This window comes from Orbicella franksi, chromosome 11 (genome assembly GCF_964199315.1).
Source record: "Orbicella franksi chromosome 11, jaOrbFran1.1, whole genome shotgun sequence".
Taxonomy (NCBI): domain Eukaryota; kingdom Metazoa; phylum Cnidaria; class Anthozoa; order Scleractinia; family Merulinidae; genus Orbicella; species Orbicella franksi.
Genome location: NC_138155.1, coordinates 18,303,605 through 18,325,697, shown reverse-complemented (window position 1 = coordinate 18,325,697; position 22,093 = coordinate 18,303,605). Strand labels below are relative to the sequence as shown.

Sequence of the window (22,093 nt, the reverse complement as noted above, 5' to 3'; positions counted from 1 at the left end):
AATCATGTACCATTTGTTTTACAGTTTTGCGAGGTACTGGAATAGTTTTTTTTAATTTTTGTTGATCTTTTAGTAATAGAACAATTTATTGTTTTTTTTTTTGACAACTTATTCAAGTTTGATTTATTCATCATTACTATATTATAGTTAGATCTTTTGAAATAAATTTTCATTTTTCATATTCATTACTACCAATGTATAAATGTCTATTTTTCTTTAAGTCTCTTTCAAAAGCTCTGTTTTGCAAGTGGTGAATGATTTTTTGATTTGTGGAGGCCTGAGACAATCCATTTTTATGCTGTTTCTGAAACGAAGCATTTTTTGATTTCTAGAGGTCTAGCGAGAGTATTTTAAATCATAAGCCGGCTCTGCAAAGGGTTTCTGGCGGAAGGATTTTTTTAATTTGTGGAGGTTTGGGAGACATGAAATTTGCCCACGAGGGGGCTTGAACAGAAAGTGCTCTTAAAATGCTTGAAAATCGGGTTTTTCGAGTTGAGGGTCGGCGAGGGTATTTTTTGATTTGCGGGGGCTGTTGAAGGGTATTTTTTGGTCCAATGCGCCAAATACGGCATTTACATAACTATTTCTCTTAAATCAAAAGACAGAAATTACAACAAATGACTCTTAAAAGAAAAGACTACAACAAATGACCTTCTTGAATGACCTTAAATCAAAAGACAGAAACTACAACAAATGACTTTCTCAAATCAAAAGATAGGACTACATCAAATGACTCTTAAATCAGAAGACAGAAACTTGACTCCTAAATCAAAAGACAGAAACTACAACAAATAACTCTCTTAAATCAAGACAGAAACTACAACAAATGACTCTCTTAAATCAAAAGATAGAAACTACAACAAAAGACTCTCTTAAATCAAAAGACAGAAACTACAACAAATGACTCTCTTAATTAAAAGATTGGACTACAACAAATAACCTTCTTAAATCAAAAGATTGGACAACAACAACTTCATCCCGTAACTCAACAGGAAGGAGTACAACAGACGCCGACGTAATTCAAACGGTGGACAATTAAGTTGCAGCTATAATAAAGGGTCCATCTGTTTTTGTGATCGTGAGAGCATCTAGCGTAGTAATAGCAAGTACTCTTTTGGTACTTGCAATGGAACCTAACTCCAGAAGCTCCATGTGTTCTTAAGCAAGCATTCAGCGTTTTCGCCTCTGAATCGCTGCACCCTCTCCAGTCCGTCCAAAAATGGGTTCGCTTCCTACGTCCATGACCTGAACCAAAAATAAAAGAGGATTGAAGCTGCTTCAGTAAGGCAAAATCACATTAAATTACAACACTATTTTAAACTGCCCTCATAAGACTTCGCCTGGATATAATTTAATTGCACTTTAAGGATGCTAATTTTTGGTTGTTACGCGCTTAATAAGACAGCGGGCGATGACTAAAATTAGCCAATCAGAGTGCTTTATTATTAGTCCTAAACTTTCGAAGTATTGGACCAAGTAGGGTTTCACAGATCTTTCTCAATCATAAGTCTAGACTTGTTTTTGACATCAAAGCCTATTCACTGGGTAAGCGTGTAGTAAAAACAACTAAAACTGGCTGAACATTTTTCGTTATTCAGTTATGACCTCATAGCTACTGCGTCGTCAATTTTTCCTCCATCCGGTGTTATGAAACCTTGGTAACAGGCTGCCCTTTACTGTTCCTAGAAGTCCACTGAGGTGATAAGTAATTTGTATTTGGTGTGACCAGTTCTCACTCTTCATGTTCTTTGCGTTGTAATTGGCGTGTTTAATCGAAAAATGAAAGGTCTACGATAATCGATATCAGAAGTTAAAAATATTGAGGGACAATCAATGGCATGTGTTTGCTGCCGCAGTGAGTGAACCGGAAGCGAACGAACGAGGCAGCTCTCTAATCGGGAGAGGGTCACATTATAGGGGCCTTGAGCACGTTTTTGCGAAACGCAAGGAATTGCGGTAGCGGTAAGATCAAAGGCGTAAGGAATTGTGGTTATGCGCGAATGGAAAAATTAACATGCGCTGTTTTCCATATGCTCTCTCGCGTTGAAGAATGTTCGGAGGTGTGGTTTTTCCAGCTGTGTAAATTGCTCTGTTTTCTTACGCTTGTTGCTGCGTTTTTTACGCTTTTGTTATCCTTTATTGCTGCGCAGTGAGTGAGCCTGGACAACAGAAGCATCAGCCTTACAGAAACGAAGAAGTTCGTAGGTCTAAGGCGTCCGCTGTGATGAGTATCAAGTCCGTTTTCAAAATTTTATCGTTTGCTTACCGTAAACATAAAAGCTCTCAAAACTAGATTTGTAGAAGTAAACCAGTTTTAATCCCTCCTGAAAAAAGTTTGACGTTGTTTTGTGCTATTGATGATGTTTAATTGTGTGAAAGCGAAATTTTGATTCATAACCAGGGGCCCGTTTGTCGAAAGCCCCGGAAACTTTTCGGGCCCGTAAAAGCAGTTTTAGTCCATCTGTATCCATTGACCGGGAATAAGCCAAGTTGTCAGGTTATGATAAAAGATAAATCATGAGGCAAAATTGATGTCACCATAAATGTAAATACTTTACACCAGCATGTACGTGGCAAAAAGAAAAACAAAAACAGCTTACTCAGGCAAACTCTAATTTGAACTTTATTGTAAATTTGGAAACCACAACACTGAGGATACCTTAACTTCGAGCCAGGATTCGAGCCAGGATTTGAGCTAAGATCCGAGCAGGATTAGTAAGGATGAGCTTTCTACGACATGTCACATGACCTGGTTTCCTTGTTTGGGTTGCCCCTGTTGTCTCGTCACAAGTCATGCAGAGTAACGCGTAGGAAGTGTTATATTCTGTTGTGCTGTTTGTGCAAGTGTTTTGCCACATACATTACACATATACTGAAATCTGAAAATTTGAACATTTGAACTTATATTCCAGAAAGTTTAAAAGCTAGTGCAGGGTTGCAGGGTGCAGGGTTGTGGTTGCAGTCTATTGCTTGTCTTCATACATTTTTTTTTTTTGGCTGATCAGATCTCTTGTAGATCCTACGTTGGCAGCGTTTATCGTATGCGGTCCCTTGCAGTTTATGGTTTCTCATTTCGAAGTAACCCCCGTCCGCTCGTCTGGGACAAGTACATTTTACTCTCGGGCAAGTAACTTTGCCCCACGGATAAGAGACGGCCGGCAAACCATCCACCGACTAAATTTTTGATAACGATTTGTAAACAAGGAGTAAGTTTTAGGTTCATGGGAATAATCAAGTGTTTGGACGAAGCTTGCCAAAAATAACAAATTATAGCGTTTTTTTGTTGATTGCATTACGTGCAGTGGTTACCTAGCACGTGATCAAAATCTGCCCCGATCAAATTTCTTTCCACGACTAAATATAGCCGTGTTCCGCACGAAAACGCCCTGTTTATTTCTTAAAATTTCAACATTTTTTGCAATGTATAAAATCAAACTCGACATCAATGTATCAAAGCTGTAGAAACTATTCGCGAAAAGAAGCCTTATATATTCCTACAGCTTAAACAATTGAAGCCTCACCAGCATTTTTAATGAACAAATCCAACTATTAGAATCCCTGTGGCAAGTCAAGTTTTCTGGTAGAAATACACTTGGGCGCCGCCAAAATAAAATTAAATGTATTATTAAGCCAGGTCTAAATGCAGGTCACATTCCACAGGTAAAGAGTAGAAATCCCTACTCTACTGATGAATAACTATGCCAAAAGTTTCCCTTCGAGCTAAAACAACATTTTCACAGAGTGCTAGGGCTAATAAGGGCTACGAGACTGAATCTTGGTGCTGTTTATTTATCTGTAGCACAGTGACTTGTACTCTGACCTGTGGAATGTGACCTGTAGTTTAGACAGGAAGAAATTGACTAGTAAGTCTACTAAGTTATCAAAAAACTTCCAGTGCTCCTGGATGTTTACGTGAAATAGTTTTTCACTCAAACGAAGATTTACTCTCGCCTGAAACTATTTTTCATTTACCTAGTAAATATAAAATATATATGTCCACTGGCCGGCTTTTAATACAAATTCAACACTGAGCCTGCGCCCTGTGTTTAAATTGACGTGCATGAGCCGAAAAGTCATCAAAATGGCGGGAAACACTAAAGGCGCTCACAAAACTAAAAGAGATAATACACACAGACAAAAAGCAACAACAAATTGTACACAGCTACACTTAGAGAGCGAACAAAAGCGATATTAGGCCTGTTTTTCTGTCTTTCTTAACCTCTGTTGTCCTTCTTCAATGGCGTAATCTGAATAGGCTACTCGAAGCGCTCACTCGTTGCTACGTGACGTCACACTGACAGTGATGAGTCGGTCACGAATCAATACCGGAAAACAATAGAGTCACCCCCTCCCTCCTGCTAGAAACGGAGAAGTGTATGCGCCTGAAACTTCTTGTATGAAGGGAACCTCTGTTCATATTAAGAATATGTGAATAAAACAGCTCTGTAATCATAAGGTTCGAGATTTTGCTATGGCTTTCCGGGTGCGAAAACGTTTCGGGACCCTTGAGACGTTTTTTGATAACTTAGTAGACTTACTAGTCAATTTCTTCCTGCCCCAGGCGTCTGTTTTATAGTTTGAAGCAGAGTTCCCTATAATCATCAAGTGTTATTTGCGATCTGTTGAAGTTAATATTATTTTAAAAGTCACAGATTTTACCGGTACCATTTATACATTTTATCTGCACAGCTTTACTCAACATTTTGGAAATCACATTCAAATCACATTCATTCAAATCCTTCGCAAAAATCTAGTCCATTGCACATCTAAGCCCTAAATCGATGTGGCTAAAGAGTTTTGCTGTCTAAAGCAAGCACAACATTATCGCAACAGGGCAAACGGCCTACTGTTACGGAACTAAATGTAACCCGTACAGTTTACACATCTCCTCAGGCCCGCCTCACGTACGATAATGGACGACGCTTACTAGCAAATCGTTAGACTTGGGCCTTCATTGGACTTAATGATGTCCTCGGGCAGACTTCCTTTAGACAGCAAATACAGAACGCTAATCGGTCGCTTCTTGTCAGAGTCACCGCGCGAACTGAATTCAGACGAGTGTAGCCTGGGCTAAACTTAACGCAAATTGAAAAGGGGGTGGGGGGGGGGGGGTCGATAAATAATGAAAAAAAATACCTAACTAAATGAAACATGCGGCAAGGAGTTTCTACATTTCATGCTAGGTAAGATTTACAAGCTGCTGTCAAAGCGAAAGCAGAAAAAACAAACAAACAAATGAAAAAAACAAATAAATCAAAAAACACTTGATTCAGTCTTTAACACAGTTTTCATAAATCCAGACATATATTTCAAGGGAACAAGACTGCATGACCCAGAAAGGTCGAAAAACGAGCGTGTCTAATTTCTGTCGATCTTTCTAAAGCATTTAGAGTCAAACTAGGGAATTCCCTGAGCAGTTTAGGACATTCTGTGCCAATATATGTCTGAATTTATGAAAACCGTGTTAAAGAGTTTGCACCAAAATAGCGGGCATGTTTTTGGAAAATCGGTTAGATAAACTTTTTGCCTTTCACCGATAACCTTTTCCTTCCCTTTCTAAAACTTTCTTAGCGTGAAATTTTTTCATCGCTTTGCTCCGCGGATTTTGTGTCCGGTGCTGAGTCTGTGCTTTCATTCTATCAGTCGCTGTGATTGGTTTGTCGCGTCCGTCTCATGAATTTGATGTGAATAAGCAACTTGATCACGAGAGTATAATAAATTTTCCTCTGACTGACTTTTTCCATGGTCATTTCATAAAAACAATAGACCACTCTTTCTATGGGTTTACCGGCGTAATAAACCACTTGGGATGCTGGGAGAACACTCGAAAAGTTTGTAAATCACTCGCCTAACGGCTCGTGATTTACAAGCTTTTCTCTTGTTCTCCCAACATCCCGCGCGGTTTATTGCGCCAGTGAACCCATAGAAAGAGTGGTCTATTGCTTAAGTAATACACGGCTCAGGGTTCTTTATTGTGTTAAGTAATATTCGCATTTAGAAACCTTGCAACAAAGCTATTTAATTCCTTCGAGAACTTTCTGGAAACTCCGGGTGTACTTGTATGAGAGCGCGAGTTTCATCGGTAAGAGAACAACGAAAATCTTAATGTAATGAGTCCATAGTACGGCATGCAGCCCAGTGCTGTAATCCGAGAAGTTAAATAAACCAGTTTGTTAGTTACCGACAATCCTGAATTTTGCATGGGAACAAAAAACTCTGCTCTGCATTGACAATCCTTACATCCCTCTTCCCTTCGGCAGCATTTTGTACCATTTAGGTAAATTAGTTTAGTTATAATTGAAGGGACCTTAATTGTTACCAATTACCATTAATTACCATATAGCGTGTCATTTATGAAGAGAAATAGCACAGATAGCGCGGGCATAGAGTAAATAAAATGATTGCCGTACCTGCGGCATGTTTTTGCTTTGTAAACCTGAATCGAACAAGCAAGAGCGCGCGCACCTGAAACATTAAGCTTGTTCAACATTCTGGCTGCCAAAGGCTTTATTCAGCTATTTAAGAATCCTTCACCCTGTTCTAAAACCGTAATTGACTTCTCAGTGATTATCCCTGAGGGGTCACCCCAGGGAACCTCTGAGTATTTGCTAATGAAATAGCGCCACAAATCCTCCCACCCAAAAGCCCTTTATCAAATTATATTTAATTTTTCCTTTCTTCTCTTTGCCTCTAATTTTTGAAAATGAGAACATACAATTACGTTTATTACGTTTACTTTATTGGTTCCCAGTTTTAAACTGACTACTGTTCCAGTTTAAAGATCGTTTTAAACTTGGCAAACAGTTGTAGTTTGACATGCTGATCACAAATGGAAATTACCGAGCCAGTTTTTGAGCGGTAAACACTAAAACTAAAATCAATGGCCTTTTTAACAAGTTGCACTGTTGCCATGATAAACTGTTACGTCAGGAATAATTATATATGAAAGTGTTATTTTAAAAGATTGCTCGTCGTTTATAGACCTTTAAACCTGGAAGTATTCAAGGAAATGTGAAAAACGTTCGTCAGCGCGACATGAAATCCGTTCGATAACTCCTGGAGTATTTTGTGAGAATTTTCCCAGAACGGCTGGATTTGCACTGTTGCTCAGCGCATGCGGTGCTGTTCTGTATCTGATACGGGCAATTTAAGATAGTACTTTAAGTCGTTTACTTACTCTGTTCCTGGACCATGGTTGTGTTCATAGAGTCTAGCGAGATTTCCTCAACCTTGGAGATTGGAAAACTACCACAAAAATCCAGAAACTTCTGAGGTAAGGCCAAGCGATTTGCAAAACCTAGCAATCTCAACACAGTTCTCTCAATTTTCACTTTATCAGGTAAGGACTGCCTTGACGCCTGGAGTATTAAACAAAGGGAAATTCCATTAAAAAAAAACAACTTTTTGATTAATAATGATGTCTTTTGAGATTTTTGTGACAGGTATTTAAAAAATCTACAATCCAGATCTTGCACATTTTTATAGGTACACGTAATCAGTTTTTTGACTTGCCTTATTCGCAGCCGTAATAATTTTAAGCCGTGTTTATCTTCTTAATGATAGGCAGTTGCAACGATCAGGAAAGGTTACATCAAATGCCAAATAGTGTTTACTTAGCATTCAATCATTGGTATATTGAATTAATTTTTCCTAAGGGTCCTAATTTTTGCTAAGGGTCATCTAATCTTCAGCTTCTTTCTATATAGTCAAAACATCTTTGGATTTCTCTCTCAGAAACCTTCGTAAGTCTTTGCTAATCTTTAAAAATGTTCCAAGAATGGTTACACACGACTTTTAAACAGTCCATAAAATTTGTAGAAAATGGCGGGAAATCTTGGGATGATGTCTGGGAGAGAGGAGCGGGGGGAGTGGGTGGGCGGGCTCCTTATAATGGACTATACGGTAAGGCTCAGCCCAAAAGGAGCGTCTTTCAAACTGGACGTATACAATAGGGTGGACTTTCACGGCGAGTTATTATTTCAAGGAGTTATTCAATCCAAGGGCACAGAAAAAAGGTTCAATATGTCTATTATTACGTATATGAAGTAGTTGCTTTTCTGTCAAAATCAATATAAAATGGAACAGGTTTTGACCTAGGAAAGGAGAGTCCCTGAAGGTCAAAGTTTATCAAAGCTAGAGCTCTGGCTTTATTATCACTTTTTGGCAATAAATTACCTCTTCTTAATAGCGACTGAAAAGTTTAATTGCTCATCCCGACCCTGTAAATACAAACTCACCTGATCCATGTCGCGCCTCAATTTTTCTGGTGAAGGAAAAGATGAATCCAACTTTGACACGTAGCAATCTTTAGTTGATGGAACACGACGAACTGTCAAACCCTATGCGTGAAGAACGGGGTTAGTTATTTGCTAAGAAGGCTGCATTTTAGCTCGTTAATATTAAATACGGCCCGTTAGCTTCGAAAAAACAAATAACATCTCAGTGATAATGAACAGTGACGAGATAACTCTTTGAACATACTTTTAATAAAAAGAGAAAAATTTTCAGTTTTGTGACAAAGGTCTTTTTTAACTTTTTTTAAAGTTCTATAAGAACAAGATTTGGTTCGAAGATATATGGCCAAATCTTTTGAAAGACGTGAACGCCTGGTCATCTCTTTTTGCTACTAATCGAAGATTCCCGTGCAACTGATCCCTAATGTTGCGAAATGAAACCTGTTTATTAACAGAATACATCAGCCTACACTGATCACAGCCTCATGCATTGTGCCAGTGCTCAGCTTGTAGTGCGCAATATGTGCTAAAAGTTAGACAAAGTTGGCGAATGTACGATTTGTGATGCGCAGTCTTACGGCCACGCGTGACGAGTGAATATGTGACAAATCAGTTTAGGATGCAGGGTAAATGCCCGACTCATTGCAACCTTTAACATTTTATCCCACAAATTTGGTCTTAAAATACCTGAGGTTTTCTTGTCTTTCAATCTTTGTGTCGTTGACAGTGATGAAATGTCGATGACACGTTTTAAGCTAGACTTTGCTTCCCTGACCTAGCTTACTATTATCTAACGCTCTTCTGGCACAATTAGTTCTTTTCATTTCCGTCTATGGGCTCCTTCAGTTTACAGAAAAGCACATGCTCAAGGTTATCAGCTACCTTGGGCATGTACATTATTTTTAAGGAAACAACTTACTAGGGCTCTATTCAGGGACACAAGGAACTTAATTCCATGTTTCTCGAACCATTCATATTGTTTTTGTCAGTTTTTCAGTGTTTGTTATTTGTTTTTGTGTCAATCGTTGTTCATTTTTGGATCTGTTTAAATATTCGACAGTGGTGTTATTTAACAATTATTCCATGAGCACGCGTTGGATATGAGATGGTAAATAGCCAACGAGGCCCGTAGGGCAGAGTTGGCTATAACCAATCTCATATCCAACAAGCGCGAATGGAATAATTGTTTTATTAAATTCGGTGCGTTTGTATTCTTGGAAATATAGCTTAATTTTATTGGATTTTAATTTTACAAAACGACCGGAAGTCGATGTGACAAAAACAACAACAAGTGGGAAATCACATGACATGCGCGCCGTTTGTAAAATTAGTTGAATGAAAAATTTGAGAGCGAAGCAAGCGAATTTGCTGAATGAAATTGCAATCAAGTAGAATTCAAGAAACGTATATCAAATGAAGGAGATATAACCTTGGTCAGAAAGTTTGAAAAGCGTTCAAGTTCGAGTCATGGAGAAGAGCCAAATAATTGTGCACTTGCACATTGCCATTGTAATAATGCTGCGGAAAACTTTGATCGCCATGTGACACAGACGTTGTGCCAAAATTATTCTCGACAAGATCTCTCTCAGGATTCCCTTGCTTTGAAAGCCTTGGCATTTCGAGCTGTATGTGTGGAGCTCATTGTTGGTCAGTTTTAGAGTCAAGGACAGAAACTATTTTAGCGTCAGATTCATCTTCAGAATCTCCGAGGCCACCTGGTGGTTTTTCGTGGCTGGTAAAGAACCGGGCTTACTTCGGTTCAGCTCCAAACACTCAACTCCTTGGGGTGTTTTTCGCAAGGACAAAATTGTTGGCGCTAGCTGTCGTTGATTCTCTCGTCGTCGTCGGCCAAAAAAGAGACTGAGATGAAACTAGGTCGTCCTCTGTAGCTGTGCGGGATTCTTGCTCTCGGCTGATCCGAGCTTGCTTACTCGAACAGTTTCCTCATCTGCTCATTGGAAACTGGTTTCTTATGGACTACACCGGCAATTATGCCTGTTTACCTGCGGCCTTTTACAAATGCATATGCTCTAATAACTTATTTGCCTGGTCAGAGATAATGGAAAACGGTTTGTTGTGCGGCGGCGTGCGAAGGAAATGATCAACTGGCGGCTTTAATGGATTTAATCAATGAACTTTTGCAATTTACGTGTCATCTTTCTTCCTCGCAGCCGAGTAAAAACACTTCAACTGAACATTCAGTTCTTCTTTTGACATTTCTTATATCGGTTTCGAAAATTTGGTGCTACCAGGACTAGCAAGCCATTCTGTTCAGGTAAAATTTGTTTTTGTTACATAATCTTCATGAATGCGTGAAATCTCGCCGGTCATATTTTAATTTTGAAACTTTAAGGGAAACTTAACGTATACGTGCCGTTAAATATTCTTATCTCGAGCTTTGTGGCTTTTTTGTTGTTACTGGGACGGCATTGTCCATAATTCCCTGTATTTCCTATGTAGATAGCTCACCAAATGTGCTTTTTTTCATCCATTTTTTTTGTCGACGAAACTGCGCTTCACGCGAAAAAGCTCATGCCGAGCGACATTTGCCGCTTTCATTTCCATATAAGGTCAAACGCAGGTATAATGGCTGGTAACCGAGATCCAGTGAACCAATCAGAAAGCTAGAATTGCATTATCCGAGGCTGAGAATTTAATAAACGGATGCAATGGACTAACGGTTTACAGTACAAAACCAATGCATCCTATTTGGCCAAACAAAATTTTCTTGCCATTTTAGACTATGGTTGTAAAAAATGGACTCTGTGACTCTGTGACTCCTCCACTTTGATTGATTAAGTAAATAAAATAATTAAATAATGATCTTGTCAAAATAGACCTTCCTATGAACTTTTTGAAAAATGCCCATGTCACTGCGCGAGTTTCCCGAGAGTGCACTCCATGACAAATTGATTTATAATACGAGCCTCGATATTCCTTAAAGAAAAGCACAAATTTTCTCTAAAACTCTCTTTTTCGCCATAGATCGGTCCAATTGACCATTCTTAGTCTCTAACGAGCAAAATTTGGCTGGATGAAGGATTTCATACATTTTTGGTTAACCCTTTGAATACCAACTACGCATATATGCGTAATTAATGGTCGTGCTCTTTGTACCACTTGTGACGTCATCAATTTAAATGTCATTAGATGTTCTTGATAAGCTGATAGTAGTGCTAGGCTAGCCCTTTCCGCACAATGGTCAGGTTTAGATATCGACGACATTCCGACGTCGCAAATCGAAAAACAAGGTTATCAGTTTTGGTGCAAAAACGGTGGTAAAATGGTCCACAACGCCTATGATTGATCAAGGTCCATTTCTAGGCTTCGCCCGTAATTAACATCCAACTTTTCACCGCAGCCAGAAAGAACATACAATGCAAAAGGTAGCCAGTGTAAAAGGGCAGAGAAAAACAGAAAGGAAAGGGCCAACAAACGAAATTGAGAACGGTTAATGGCCAAAAGTCCAAATTTTGGCTTATGCGCATGCCCGTAATTGAAGTTTTGCTCAATTTTGTACCTAATCCTCGAAAAAGCTCTCCTTTTAGCAAAAAAAGAGCTTTTTTAGCACAACTTAGGCTTATTTAGCGTCATGGCAGCTAAAAAACCTGACTAAACGGTTAAAAACGGTATTTTTTGGTAAAAGTTTGGTATTCAAAGGGTTAAGAGTGGATGTCTCTAAAAATCAAAGAAAAATAAAAAAATCGCGGACATGGTCAAAAATTCGTTTCGTCCCATTTTTTGTCTACAGGTAGCTAGAGGTACTAGCTAAAGTGAAATGAGGTTAGTTTGTGTAAATATTCATTTTGACGGGAATAAACCGTAATGAATTGCATGATCGAAAATGAGTGCGTGCGAGCTCGAAATTATGTAGTTTTCAGGCCGTCCTTAGATGAACTAAAATGCGACAGCAGGAATTCTCAAGTTATAAATATATACAGTTGGCCTTCCTTTACCAAGATATACTGGTATTTTTTGTATCGTGTCCTTCCTGATGAAACCACGGGTTAATTACCAGAGGACGTCTTCGCCATTTTTAGTTCACGTCAAACCCGGCCTAATATATTGCGGCAAAAATGCATGTGGTAGTGTCTCAAAATCTCCAGCAATACTATCACGAGGGCTTATGAGGTAGGTCTTCAAATTTATCGTTTCATTTTTCTGGTATCTTCTACTGTTTCAATATACCAACCAACCAAACTTCGGTAAAATTGCAAATGGCGCCATATTGAAATGAACAACATCAACATTGCAGTGACACAAGCAAAGCATTGTTTGAGTCGCAGCCGCACTTAGCTTGTTATGTTTGCTTTGACATCAATAGTTCCTTACCTTAGAAATCTTTTATAGGCCCTTATTATGCTGCTTGGAAGATACTTTCGAAATACTGTCCTCTGCAAGTTGGTGTAAATGGGGCCGACCGGCGCACTCATTGAAGCCACTGAGCCGGTGATGGGTAAACTTTAAAAGTTACTTGTTGTCGTCATTTTCTATAGCGTGTCGCCAGCCAGTTTCGATGAGTCTACTTTGATCCTAATTTCGGCTTTTTTGACGTCCCACACACGAAAGATCCTGTACAACACGGCAGGCACCGCTAGCGATTTGCACAGGTTCCTGTCTGCGTGTCGACTGCGTGACATGTGATAATCTGTCACGTAACGAGATCAACTAACAGTACATTCTGCCTCACGAATAAAATCCAAACAAATATATTGCCGTCATGAACAAAAAAGATACAGCAAAGAAACAGACTTTACAAAATGTCACAAATTTAAAACGTACAGTGAAAACTTTATGGAACGAAAATAACGATTCAATTTTCCCACGGGAAACAAATGTAACCAGTTAACGAAAGTAAACAAAAAGCAAAAGCGTAATAATCGTCGGTGAAAGTAATAAAGATAACGGTTGCTTAAACTCCAGCAGAAAAAAAATGTCTTGTTCTTTCCTTGATATTGTTGGTGGCGTTTGTGGTGCAGAGGAACGCGCAAGGCATCCGTCCACTCAGACAGTATCGCTGTCATCGTGCAGCAAGGATATCAGAAGCCACAAGCGTTTTTTACAGTTCTCAGGTGTTGAGACAGAGATAGAACTTCTCTTAGCAAGAAGCGGGATTTTCGTGAAGCCCGTCAATTTTTCGGAAATGACTGTTTGCCCGTTGCATCGATCAAGCCTTGGAATCGGATGGAGAAGAACTAGTAGATTATGTTCTGTACCTCAGGATGTCTCCGGTCACAAAAAGGAATCTGAAAAGGTACCCGCAGCAGAAAGGGGAATTAGTTTGCAGCACTCAATACAAATTTTTGAGCTTACGAAAAACCTCGTACCCGTCGGATCAGGTAAGCGATTACAATGTTTATTCTCACTTTATGCAAGGATAAACATCCGTATAGCTTCTCATTTCACGCAGGGTACTTGGCGGGAATCACAAACTTCATATCCTTACTTCAAATCACTTCACTGCCGCGTAAAATAACGCCAAGTTGAACAGCAAAATTATTTTTGTCTCACGAGTTTTCAGGATTTTTGCAAATACTTTTACGTCGGAACCTTGTTCAAACACAGGCATTTACTCAACATTTTCACCTTCTTCAAGACTTAATCAAAAGGGGAACACTCGAATTGAAATATTTTACAGATATCAGAATTCCTTCCAACAATGCTCGGAAAAAAGGAAAGGAACGTAAAAGACTGACTTGTGAGAAGGTAAAATACAGATTGCGTAATCAATTTGAGGTTTGTGGGGCTTTTTTCCTGGGCTAGGTTTGTTCTTTTGCCACATTCAGAGCTATTTGTTCAAGGGGGATGTGTAAAGTAGAAAAGAATAAAGTAATCCTTTCTCTCCAAATATTAAAGGAATTTGTGTACGATGTCGACAGTCCCTGGCAAAAACAAAAAATCATTTAGAATCGCAGGACTTGGGTGCCACAGAAGGTGTGGAAAACATCACAGAAGGTCTATGTGGTCTAAGCTTGGTGAGTTTCTTCAAAGTGTTTATGAAATATTTCCATCTAATATAGTTAATGAAAGAGAAAAACCTTAACGCGTTCTCTGAATTCTCCCTTCTCCGCCCTTTTCAGGGGTTCAACCCACGCGGGAGAAGGGCGTGTCGAGGATAACTTGCATGCGCATCCTCAAAACGCCGCCATTGCCGCCCGTCAACGACTGGGCAAGACATGCATGGCACAAGAATTGGAAAAGCGTGTCCTTCCCGGACAGCGAATCACATCCCAAAATATAGCCAAATAATAAAGGATTTAAATTAATATATGGCTTCTCAACTTTTTTTCTAAATGTTCCAAATGGAAAATAATACTGAGTAGTAACTGGATGAGGATATCAGGATAGATTACCAGTCAATTAAATTAATTATCGACTATTACTTTCCAGCTCGCATGCGACTTGCGCTTTTATACATGACACCCTGCGCTTGCACACGGTTGATCTCATTTCGAAGCCATCCAAAGCAATGTGTTCACTTTTTTGTCAGGTTGATGAACAAGCGAGTGACTTTGATATTCCTGCCATTACTTGTCCTGTAACTGTTGGTGATGAATCTCTGCCAGAAGGTTCCATATCCAGACGGCAGAGCCTTTTTTTTCCGCAGGAAGATTCCGAAGAGAGTGATGAAGGCTTCAGTCTAGACAACGAGTCCCAGGAGCAGCTTAATCGCTTCTTACAGCTTCGAGACGTCAGTCCAGTACGTCACACGTTATCAGTGCCGTGGAATACAGCGCACGAGCGTACTAAACGCAGATACCTACGGAAAGCTCAGCAATGTATATCTGCAATGCTTGATGTTCTGGCACCTGAAAATTCGCAAGAACTGTGGACGGAGCTTTGTGATCGTCACGCTGTAAGCAGAGAGAGTCAGGTTGTGGTCGAAGGTAGAAGTGAAAAAGAGACGGAGCTTCTTAGTGCATTTGCTGAGAGCTACTTGAACGCGCAACATTGGAGCACCAGACGACAAATACTCTCTTTGATGGCAGATAAGTTATCCCTTAAGGAGATGAGAGAGTTTATTCCAACCGTTACTAGCTATCGCTACAACATTGCCCGACGCCACAGGCTGTTACATGGAAGAGCTGCTCCTCTTCCAAACCAGGAGAAAAAGAGAATGAGAATTGAACCTGTAAAATTAGAACATTTTGTTTCTTTCATAACGAGTCCACACGTAATTCAAGATGTTCCTTTTGGGGAAAAACTTCTGAAATTATCAACTGGTGAGATCATAAAAACACCCAATGTGATCAGAACAATGATACCAGAGCGCATTGTCCAGCAGTATCAACAATACTGCTGTGAAACCAACTTTGAGCCTATGAGTAAGAGAACGCTACAGAGAGTTTTGGCCGTGTGTTCTTCATCTGTTCGCAAGTCTCTGCAAGGACTTGATAACTTTTCAGCACAAGGAGCGGAAGCATTTGATCATTTAGAGAAACTCGTAGACAAGCTTGTTGACTGTGGCAAGACTCAACAATGGGCGAGGGAAATTAAGCAGCAACTTCGTTTGTCGAAGCAGTACCTAAAGGGCGACTACAAGGTGGTGCATATTTTATTACTATGCGTTGTCTTTGCGGAAGTGATGTAGTAGACTTCTTACTATGATATACGGCTACCTTTTTCTTTCTCTCCAAGTCTTTTTTATGCTTAATTCATGAAACAAGAGGTTGCAATTCACTGTAATACGCTTACACACATGTATACAACGCTGAGAATCGGTTAAATAATCTTTCTGAAATGTCGATGCGCACGCGTTGCTTTGCAAATATGCACTGAATCACGCGGTTGTCATTTTACTTTTTTTTTTTAGGTACATGCAGTGGAGGCCTCAGAGGTTCCCGATCATTGTCGAATTTATGCGCTAAGTGATCCAAGCAATGCAGAATTTCGGGGCTCCTGCGACCACCTCCACAATGAGTCATGTGTGCAGTGTTATGAGTTAGAGGAAGTCATGCGTACCATAGAAGATGAGTGTTCAATTGCGCTCTCGTCAGCAGAAGATCAAGCTGACATGCTGCATACTATCAAACAGGCAAGGGATGATATCATTAGCTGGAAAGCCCATCGGCTACGTTCAGTCCACCAAGCTGAGGCGAAGCATTCAGTTTTAGCCAAACTCGACAGCCGATCGGTGCTGTTAGTCCAGGACTGGGCAATGAAATATATGCCCCGAAAATATCGAGAGGCACAGTCAGACTGGTTTGCGAAGCGAGGATTGCCATGGCACAGTAGCGTTGCCATAAGACGGTCAGAGGGTTCTGAGCACTTTGAATCGCAAACACTTGTTCACGTATTTCAAAGCTGCGCCCAAGACAGTGTGACTGTGGCTTCGATAATGCTTGACTGCCTCACTACCCTGAAAAAGGAAATTCCAGACCTGGAAATGGCTTATTACAAACAAGATAACGCTGGCTGTTATCACAGCGGAAATTCAATCATCTCAGCTAAGCTGGCCGGTAATGCCGTAGGAGTGGCTGTTGTAAGAAACGACTTCTCGGACCCTCAAGGTGGAAAGGGGGTATGTGATCGCAAAGCAGCAACAATCAAAGGAGACGTTGAAAGGTACGTAAACGAAGGCAATGATGTCATCAACGCTTTACAGCTCAAAACAGCCATTGAACCTGGCCAAGGAACCACAGGAGTGAAAACAAGCTATGTTGCTGCCAAGCCGTCAAGCACCTTTAATATCAAATGGGATGGCATTAGCTTACTCAACAATTTTGAGTACGATGAAACTGGCGTACGAGTGTGGAGAGCATTCAATGTGGGTTCCGGTAAAGTAGTGCCATGGGCAAAGTTCGAAGGAGTCATGAAGCAGCCCGAAAAATTGGAAATCCTAGAACCCCCATCGCAGAATGTAAGTGGCGCACCGCCGTTCAAGATTGTGAGACACCGACATATCAAGAAAAGCTCTGTCAAAGCAGATTTCTCAACTGAAAACGAAAACCAAGATCGAAGCAGTATTGGTCAAAATAAGCCAGACGACATGCTTTTCCCGTGTCCAGAGGATGGATGTGTAAAAGCATACAGTCGCTTTGCAAACCTCCAGACACACCTAGATACTGGAAAACACCAAATGATGCTCGAACAGGAAACTCTCTACGATAGAGCTAAAAGAGAATATTCTTCCAAGCTGACGGAGGGATGCAGTCAAATTCCAAACGTTCAAGTTACTGTCCAAGCAAAGAGTGACGCCTTGCTGCCTCTTCCAATGGGTTGGGCCCTGAAGACAATTAAGAAAAAAGTGCGTTTTACAAAGAAACAGACCGAATTCTTAACTGACCAATTTCAAAAAGGGGAGCAAAGTGGACGGAAAAGCGATCCACAGGAAGTTTCGAAAGCAATGAGCTTAGCAAGAGACCAAGCGGGGGAACGCCGATTTCAACCTGATGAAGTCCTCACGTCGCAGCAGATTAGTGGCTTCTTTAGCCGTCTTTCAGCAAAGAAGCGATTAGAAGTTACAGCCGCCGGTAACGAAGCAAGAGCCAGTGACGTCTCAGAAGTGGCCATGGAGAGTTCCGCCGAAGCTGAGAGTCATCTATCTGCTGTGTGTGCGAATGTGATGAGAGATGTGGCTATTCAGCATCCGATTGTATCTTTCGATCTTAACATCTGCGAACTTGTACAAAAACGTACACTCCCAACTTTAAGAGTGGATAGGCTAAGAGACATGTGCATCGACCTTGGGCTGGATATTTCTGACATTTCACCTCAGAAGAGGAAAAAGCCATACATCGCACGACTCACACAATTAGTCCAGGAGTGTACCTGCACTTCCAAGTAACTGAGCCCTGTACGTTTCACGAATCACTGATCCGCTGATTATAAAAGGCGGTGCGTATATAATTTTTAAGAGGGCGTTGCGTGACAGCAGAGTTCTACATATCGCATTTCAGTCACTCGAGCTCGCCGCTGCTGGTGGCATCTCCTCCAATTTGTGTTGACGATTTTCAGTATATTCGAAACTGGCGAGTGCAGAAGGCGCAGAAGGGATGTAAATGCTCGAATTCATGTTCACTGGATGCGAAGCAAACGTAACCTAACGGCTGTGTGGCAAATTTAACCTGTTGTGTGCAATTCAAATGTTCAACCTGTTGTGTGCAGAATTATGCAGAATTATGGCGCGATTCACAGGGTAGGAAAAGTCGAAATTTGTTTCTCCTGTCACAGCATATGAAAATCAAGTGTAGTTATAGACATTTTAATATGTTTCTAGTCATTTCAACGGCCAGTGAAGATATAACTGACCAAAACAGTTATTTGTGTACAACGCGTTTAATTTTGTTATTATGCATCTCATTATGGCGTCATAGTATTTAACCGAATTACGGCCGGTGGTCATCTTTTGATTGTCAAAGGTCCCAAAGAAATAAAACCCAAATCGAAAAGAACTATCTTTCAAGGCTTCTTGGTAGTGTTATTGTAAACTTTGAGACACTACCACATGTATTATTTGCCAAGCTATTATAGGCCACCTTTGCCTTAATTTCAAAAGGCCGAAGATGTCGTCTCTTAACAGAGACGTAGCTCCTCCAGGAATAACACGAGACAAAAACTATCACTTTGTCTTGATTAAGCAAGTCCAACTCTATATTTCTACAGCTAGAAAAGTCCTTCTGTTACATTTTTGTTCGAATGACAACTGTCCGAAAAGTGCATAATTTCAGGATCGCGCTTGGTGAAATTTGAGCAATTGACCCGCCGAAAGTTTTTAACGGTTTATTCCCGTTAAAGTGCATATTTCAAACATCTAACCCCATTTCCGTTTGTTTACTATATAGGGCTACCTACAGGCAAAAAACGAGCCAAATCGATTTTTGGCCGTGTCCGCGATTTTTTCGATAATCTTTGATTTTTACCGACATTCACTCTTAATACACGATTCATTTTCCAAGTTCAGTGGCTCATAGGCACATTTTGACTACTACTGAAATACAAGACTCACCACATCGAAATCATTCATAACGTCCATTGCATCCACACTGTTGTGTTGAGGAACTCGAATCACTTCTGTTTGTTCGTCCACATCAACCTCCACTTCCTCGTTAAAGCTTGTTCCGTTTTCAACGATATTGAAAGCATAGCGCTCAACCTTTAAAGAGAGACCGTTGAGTTTAGATGCTTATTTATCATTTTAAGGTGTCAGTTCCTTCTGCATCATATCTAATTTTTCAAATAAGGTTTTTACCATGCAGTCTTCCCTCGATCGAATTCAAAATTGCACCAGTTGTTGTAGATAGACTGAGTTTGGTATCACGCACTCTTATTTTTCCATGGAAATAAAAAGAAAAACGACTCAAAATCAATAAATCCTGAATTTTGTGCAAATCAGATTTGGTTTGAAATTGTCATACCAATATCTTCTAAGGACTGTAACTTAAGCAATTTCACAACTGCTTAAGTTTTGTGTATATAACAGACTAGCCACAAGTCCTCATCTCATGAAAGTCTATGTGTATAACCGCGATGATCAATCATGTCTTCATATCTTCTCCACAACTCAAAATATGACCTTTCATATATTCACTTGTGAATGCTAACTCTGTTGATAAGGTAAAAACGGTATGTTTTTAACCCCAGGAGTATTTCTTGTGAAAAGAATACAAAGATATGACCACTTGAGTACTTTACAATAACATACTAAATATAATTCAAATATGGGTATAATTTAGGGGCCAAACGCGAAGACCAGAATTTCTGGTAACTTTCACTGATATAAACATTGTCATACCGTTTTAGAATAACTAGAATAACTTTCTAATTTCTCGCGTGCTGATTGGCTCATTTTTATCATCAATATGAGTACAGACGGATAAAATTTTAATTTATGCAAGCTTTCAAGTTCAACTTTCATCTGTCAAACTGTCAATTTTTTAACCAATGAGATCTTATTGACTTTTTAAGTAGCCAATCAAAAAGTGAGAAAAACTATTGACAATGTTCGCGTGATTTTGAATAAGATTCACTTATCTTTGTTCAAGGCAAGTTTACCCCGTTTTCCCCCTCATTTATACCCGGCATTTGACCATTTTGGGATCTTGTTATTGTTAACAACAAATTGACGTCAGTTTTGTTCATGCGTCTGTCCTCTTATTGATGATATATTGCGTCAATGTTCGTAAATTTGTTAATTAGAATGACGAAGATATAATTTTGGGTCTTGTCGGAAAAAGGACACGCTGGTCATCAATAAACTCGATCAGTCATCATTTTGAGAAATTTAACATTTATAAGAGCGGCAGACAAAACCACAATTATGCAGTGTTACGTCGAAACGTGAGGACATAGGAAGTAAACAACAGTCCGAAGTAAAGAACTGTCCGAAGTAAACAACAGTCTAAATCAAAGTGAAAGAACAACTGAATAACACACTGACTTTGCAATCCACTTTGAGTCCATGAAAAGAAAGGAGAACGATCAGGCTGAGCAGGATTTTCAAAACGGAAGTAGCCTGCAGGAGAGAAAGAAGCATTGAAATCAAGTTGAGTCAACAGTAACCATTTTCAAAGAGATGCACACTTACCATATTTCCTCAAAAACGTTGCCTTGCCAGCACTTGACGCGAAGATGTTTGAAGAGAAATGCAACATGGCCATCTTCATGACTCTTTTATTTCCACTGCCTCAGTAATTTGATCTACGTACACTTTCCGTACGTGCGTTGGTTTCTTGTATAATATTTCGTGAATTAGGTTTCTTTTTAGCGAAGTAATAATGTGTTTAAGGAAGAGAATCAGGAACTACACGACACTTCCTCTTCTTTGTTGAAGAGAAGCCAGCATCAATTGACCGTCTGTGCTGAAGGAAGTACATGTAAAATCACGCACCAAGTCTATCAGTTAAGAAATAACATACGCTTCCCTTAGGCTGGCTTGATGTGTTGCATTCGCTGAGGAGAGGTTAACAATGATGCCCTGCTCTGCTCTCAAGGAAGTGACTGACAAATTATGGAAACTTAAACTCGCTATTTTCCATCGACATAAGCTTCCCGCGTGATGACGTCGCGTACTACATTGCTGAAAAGGGCATGTACTAAAACCCGAAACAACGAAACGAAACGAGCGAAACGAAACCACCGAAACGGGCGAAACGACCGAAACGAGTAAAATAATAAGTAGATACATGAAAAAATTAAAAAAAAAAAACAGCCTTGATCTCTGGCACGTTACTATGGTAGCCTGATCTCGTACCCAGATCCACATGTGTGACATCGTTACATCTCAAATCTGAAAGATGGATGAGCGCAAGGGCGTCGACGACGACCACGAAGACATCGAGAAAAAGGTGAGTATTTTTCACATTTGAATGGCATTCTAGCTAAAACAAGAAATGTAATTTCAAAGAAAGGTTTCCTGTTCGTATCGTGGATTCTTACGCGGTGGCGAATCGACAGCGCCGAGCCCAGGATGTACGGAAACACAATCTCAAGAGTATCCGTGAAGAGCTGAGCGCCTAATAATAAATTACTTTGAGAACTGCAAGAGTCACGAAGGCCTGACGTTAATATGATTAAAGCTTGTCAAGTCGCCCTCGTTTTTCTTTAGAGATATACATTAAAGAAAGTCCTGGTTCGCACGAAGAATGCTGCAAAGTCATTCTCGAAAAGACCATTCGATTCGCCACCGTCTAAGAATCCACGATACGACCAGAAAACCTTCCTTTGAAATTAGATTTCCTGTTTTAGCTAGAATACCATTCAGAATGTATAAATACCACCTTTTTCTCGATGTCTTCCTGGTCGACACGCTTGCGCTCATCCACCTTTCAGGTTTGTGATGTCACGATGTCACACATGTGGCTTAAGAGCAGGATCTGGGTACGAGATTCGGCTGCCATAGTAACGTGCTAGAGATCAAG

General features: G+C 40.0%; 2 protein-coding genes across 2 annotated transcripts; one reads left to right on the top strand and one right to left on the bottom strand.

Moving 5' to 3' along the window:
- Positions 1-985: 985 nt before the first annotated feature.
- LOC145503122 (uncharacterized) lies at positions 986-20,853 on the bottom strand. Its single transcript, XM_081482573.1, has 6 exons — positions 20,761-20,853; positions 20,614-20,688; positions 19,183-19,329; positions 8,238-8,339; positions 7,178-7,358; positions 986-1,245 (listed from the first exon to the last, which is right to left on the bottom strand). The coding sequence occupies exons 1-6, from the start codon at positions 20,761-20,763 to the stop codon at positions 986-988; spliced, it is 768 nt and encodes a 255-aa protein (XP_081338699.1). The 5' UTR covers positions 20,764-20,853.
- LOC145503345 (uncharacterized) lies at positions 14,796-18,021 on the top strand. The gene is made up of 3 exons (XM_081482818.1): positions 14,796-15,013; positions 15,059-15,777; positions 16,048-18,021. Exons 2-3 carry the CDS (start codon positions 15,217-15,219, stop codon positions 18,019-18,021), a joined length of 2,535 nt encoding a protein of 844 aa, XP_081338944.1. The 5' UTR covers positions 14,796-15,013; positions 15,059-15,216.
- Positions 20,854-22,093: the final 1,240 nt, after the last annotated feature.

What these genes read in the sequence shown, in the direction of transcription:
- LOC145503345 (XM_081482818.1), top strand. Translation starts at nt 15,217, where the DNA reads ATGGCAGATAAGTTATCCCTTAAGGAGATGAGAGAGTTTATTCCAACC. An exon ending in ACCTAAAGGGCGACTACAAG is followed by an intron (nt 15,778 to 16,047) that starts GTGGTGCATATT and finishes TTTTTTTTTTAG; the next exon opens with GTACATGCAGTGGAGGCCTC.
- LOC145503122 (XM_081482573.1), bottom strand. An exon ending in GACTCAAAGTGGATTGCAAA is followed by an intron (nt 19,330 to 20,613) that starts GTCAGTGTGTTA and finishes CTCTCTTTAAAG; the next exon opens with GTTGAGCGCTATGCTTTCAA. An exon ending in TTATGAATGATTTCGATGTG is followed by an intron (nt 8,340 to 19,182) that starts GTGAGTCTTGTA and finishes CTTCACGCATAG; the next exon opens with GGTTTGACAGTTCGTCGTGT.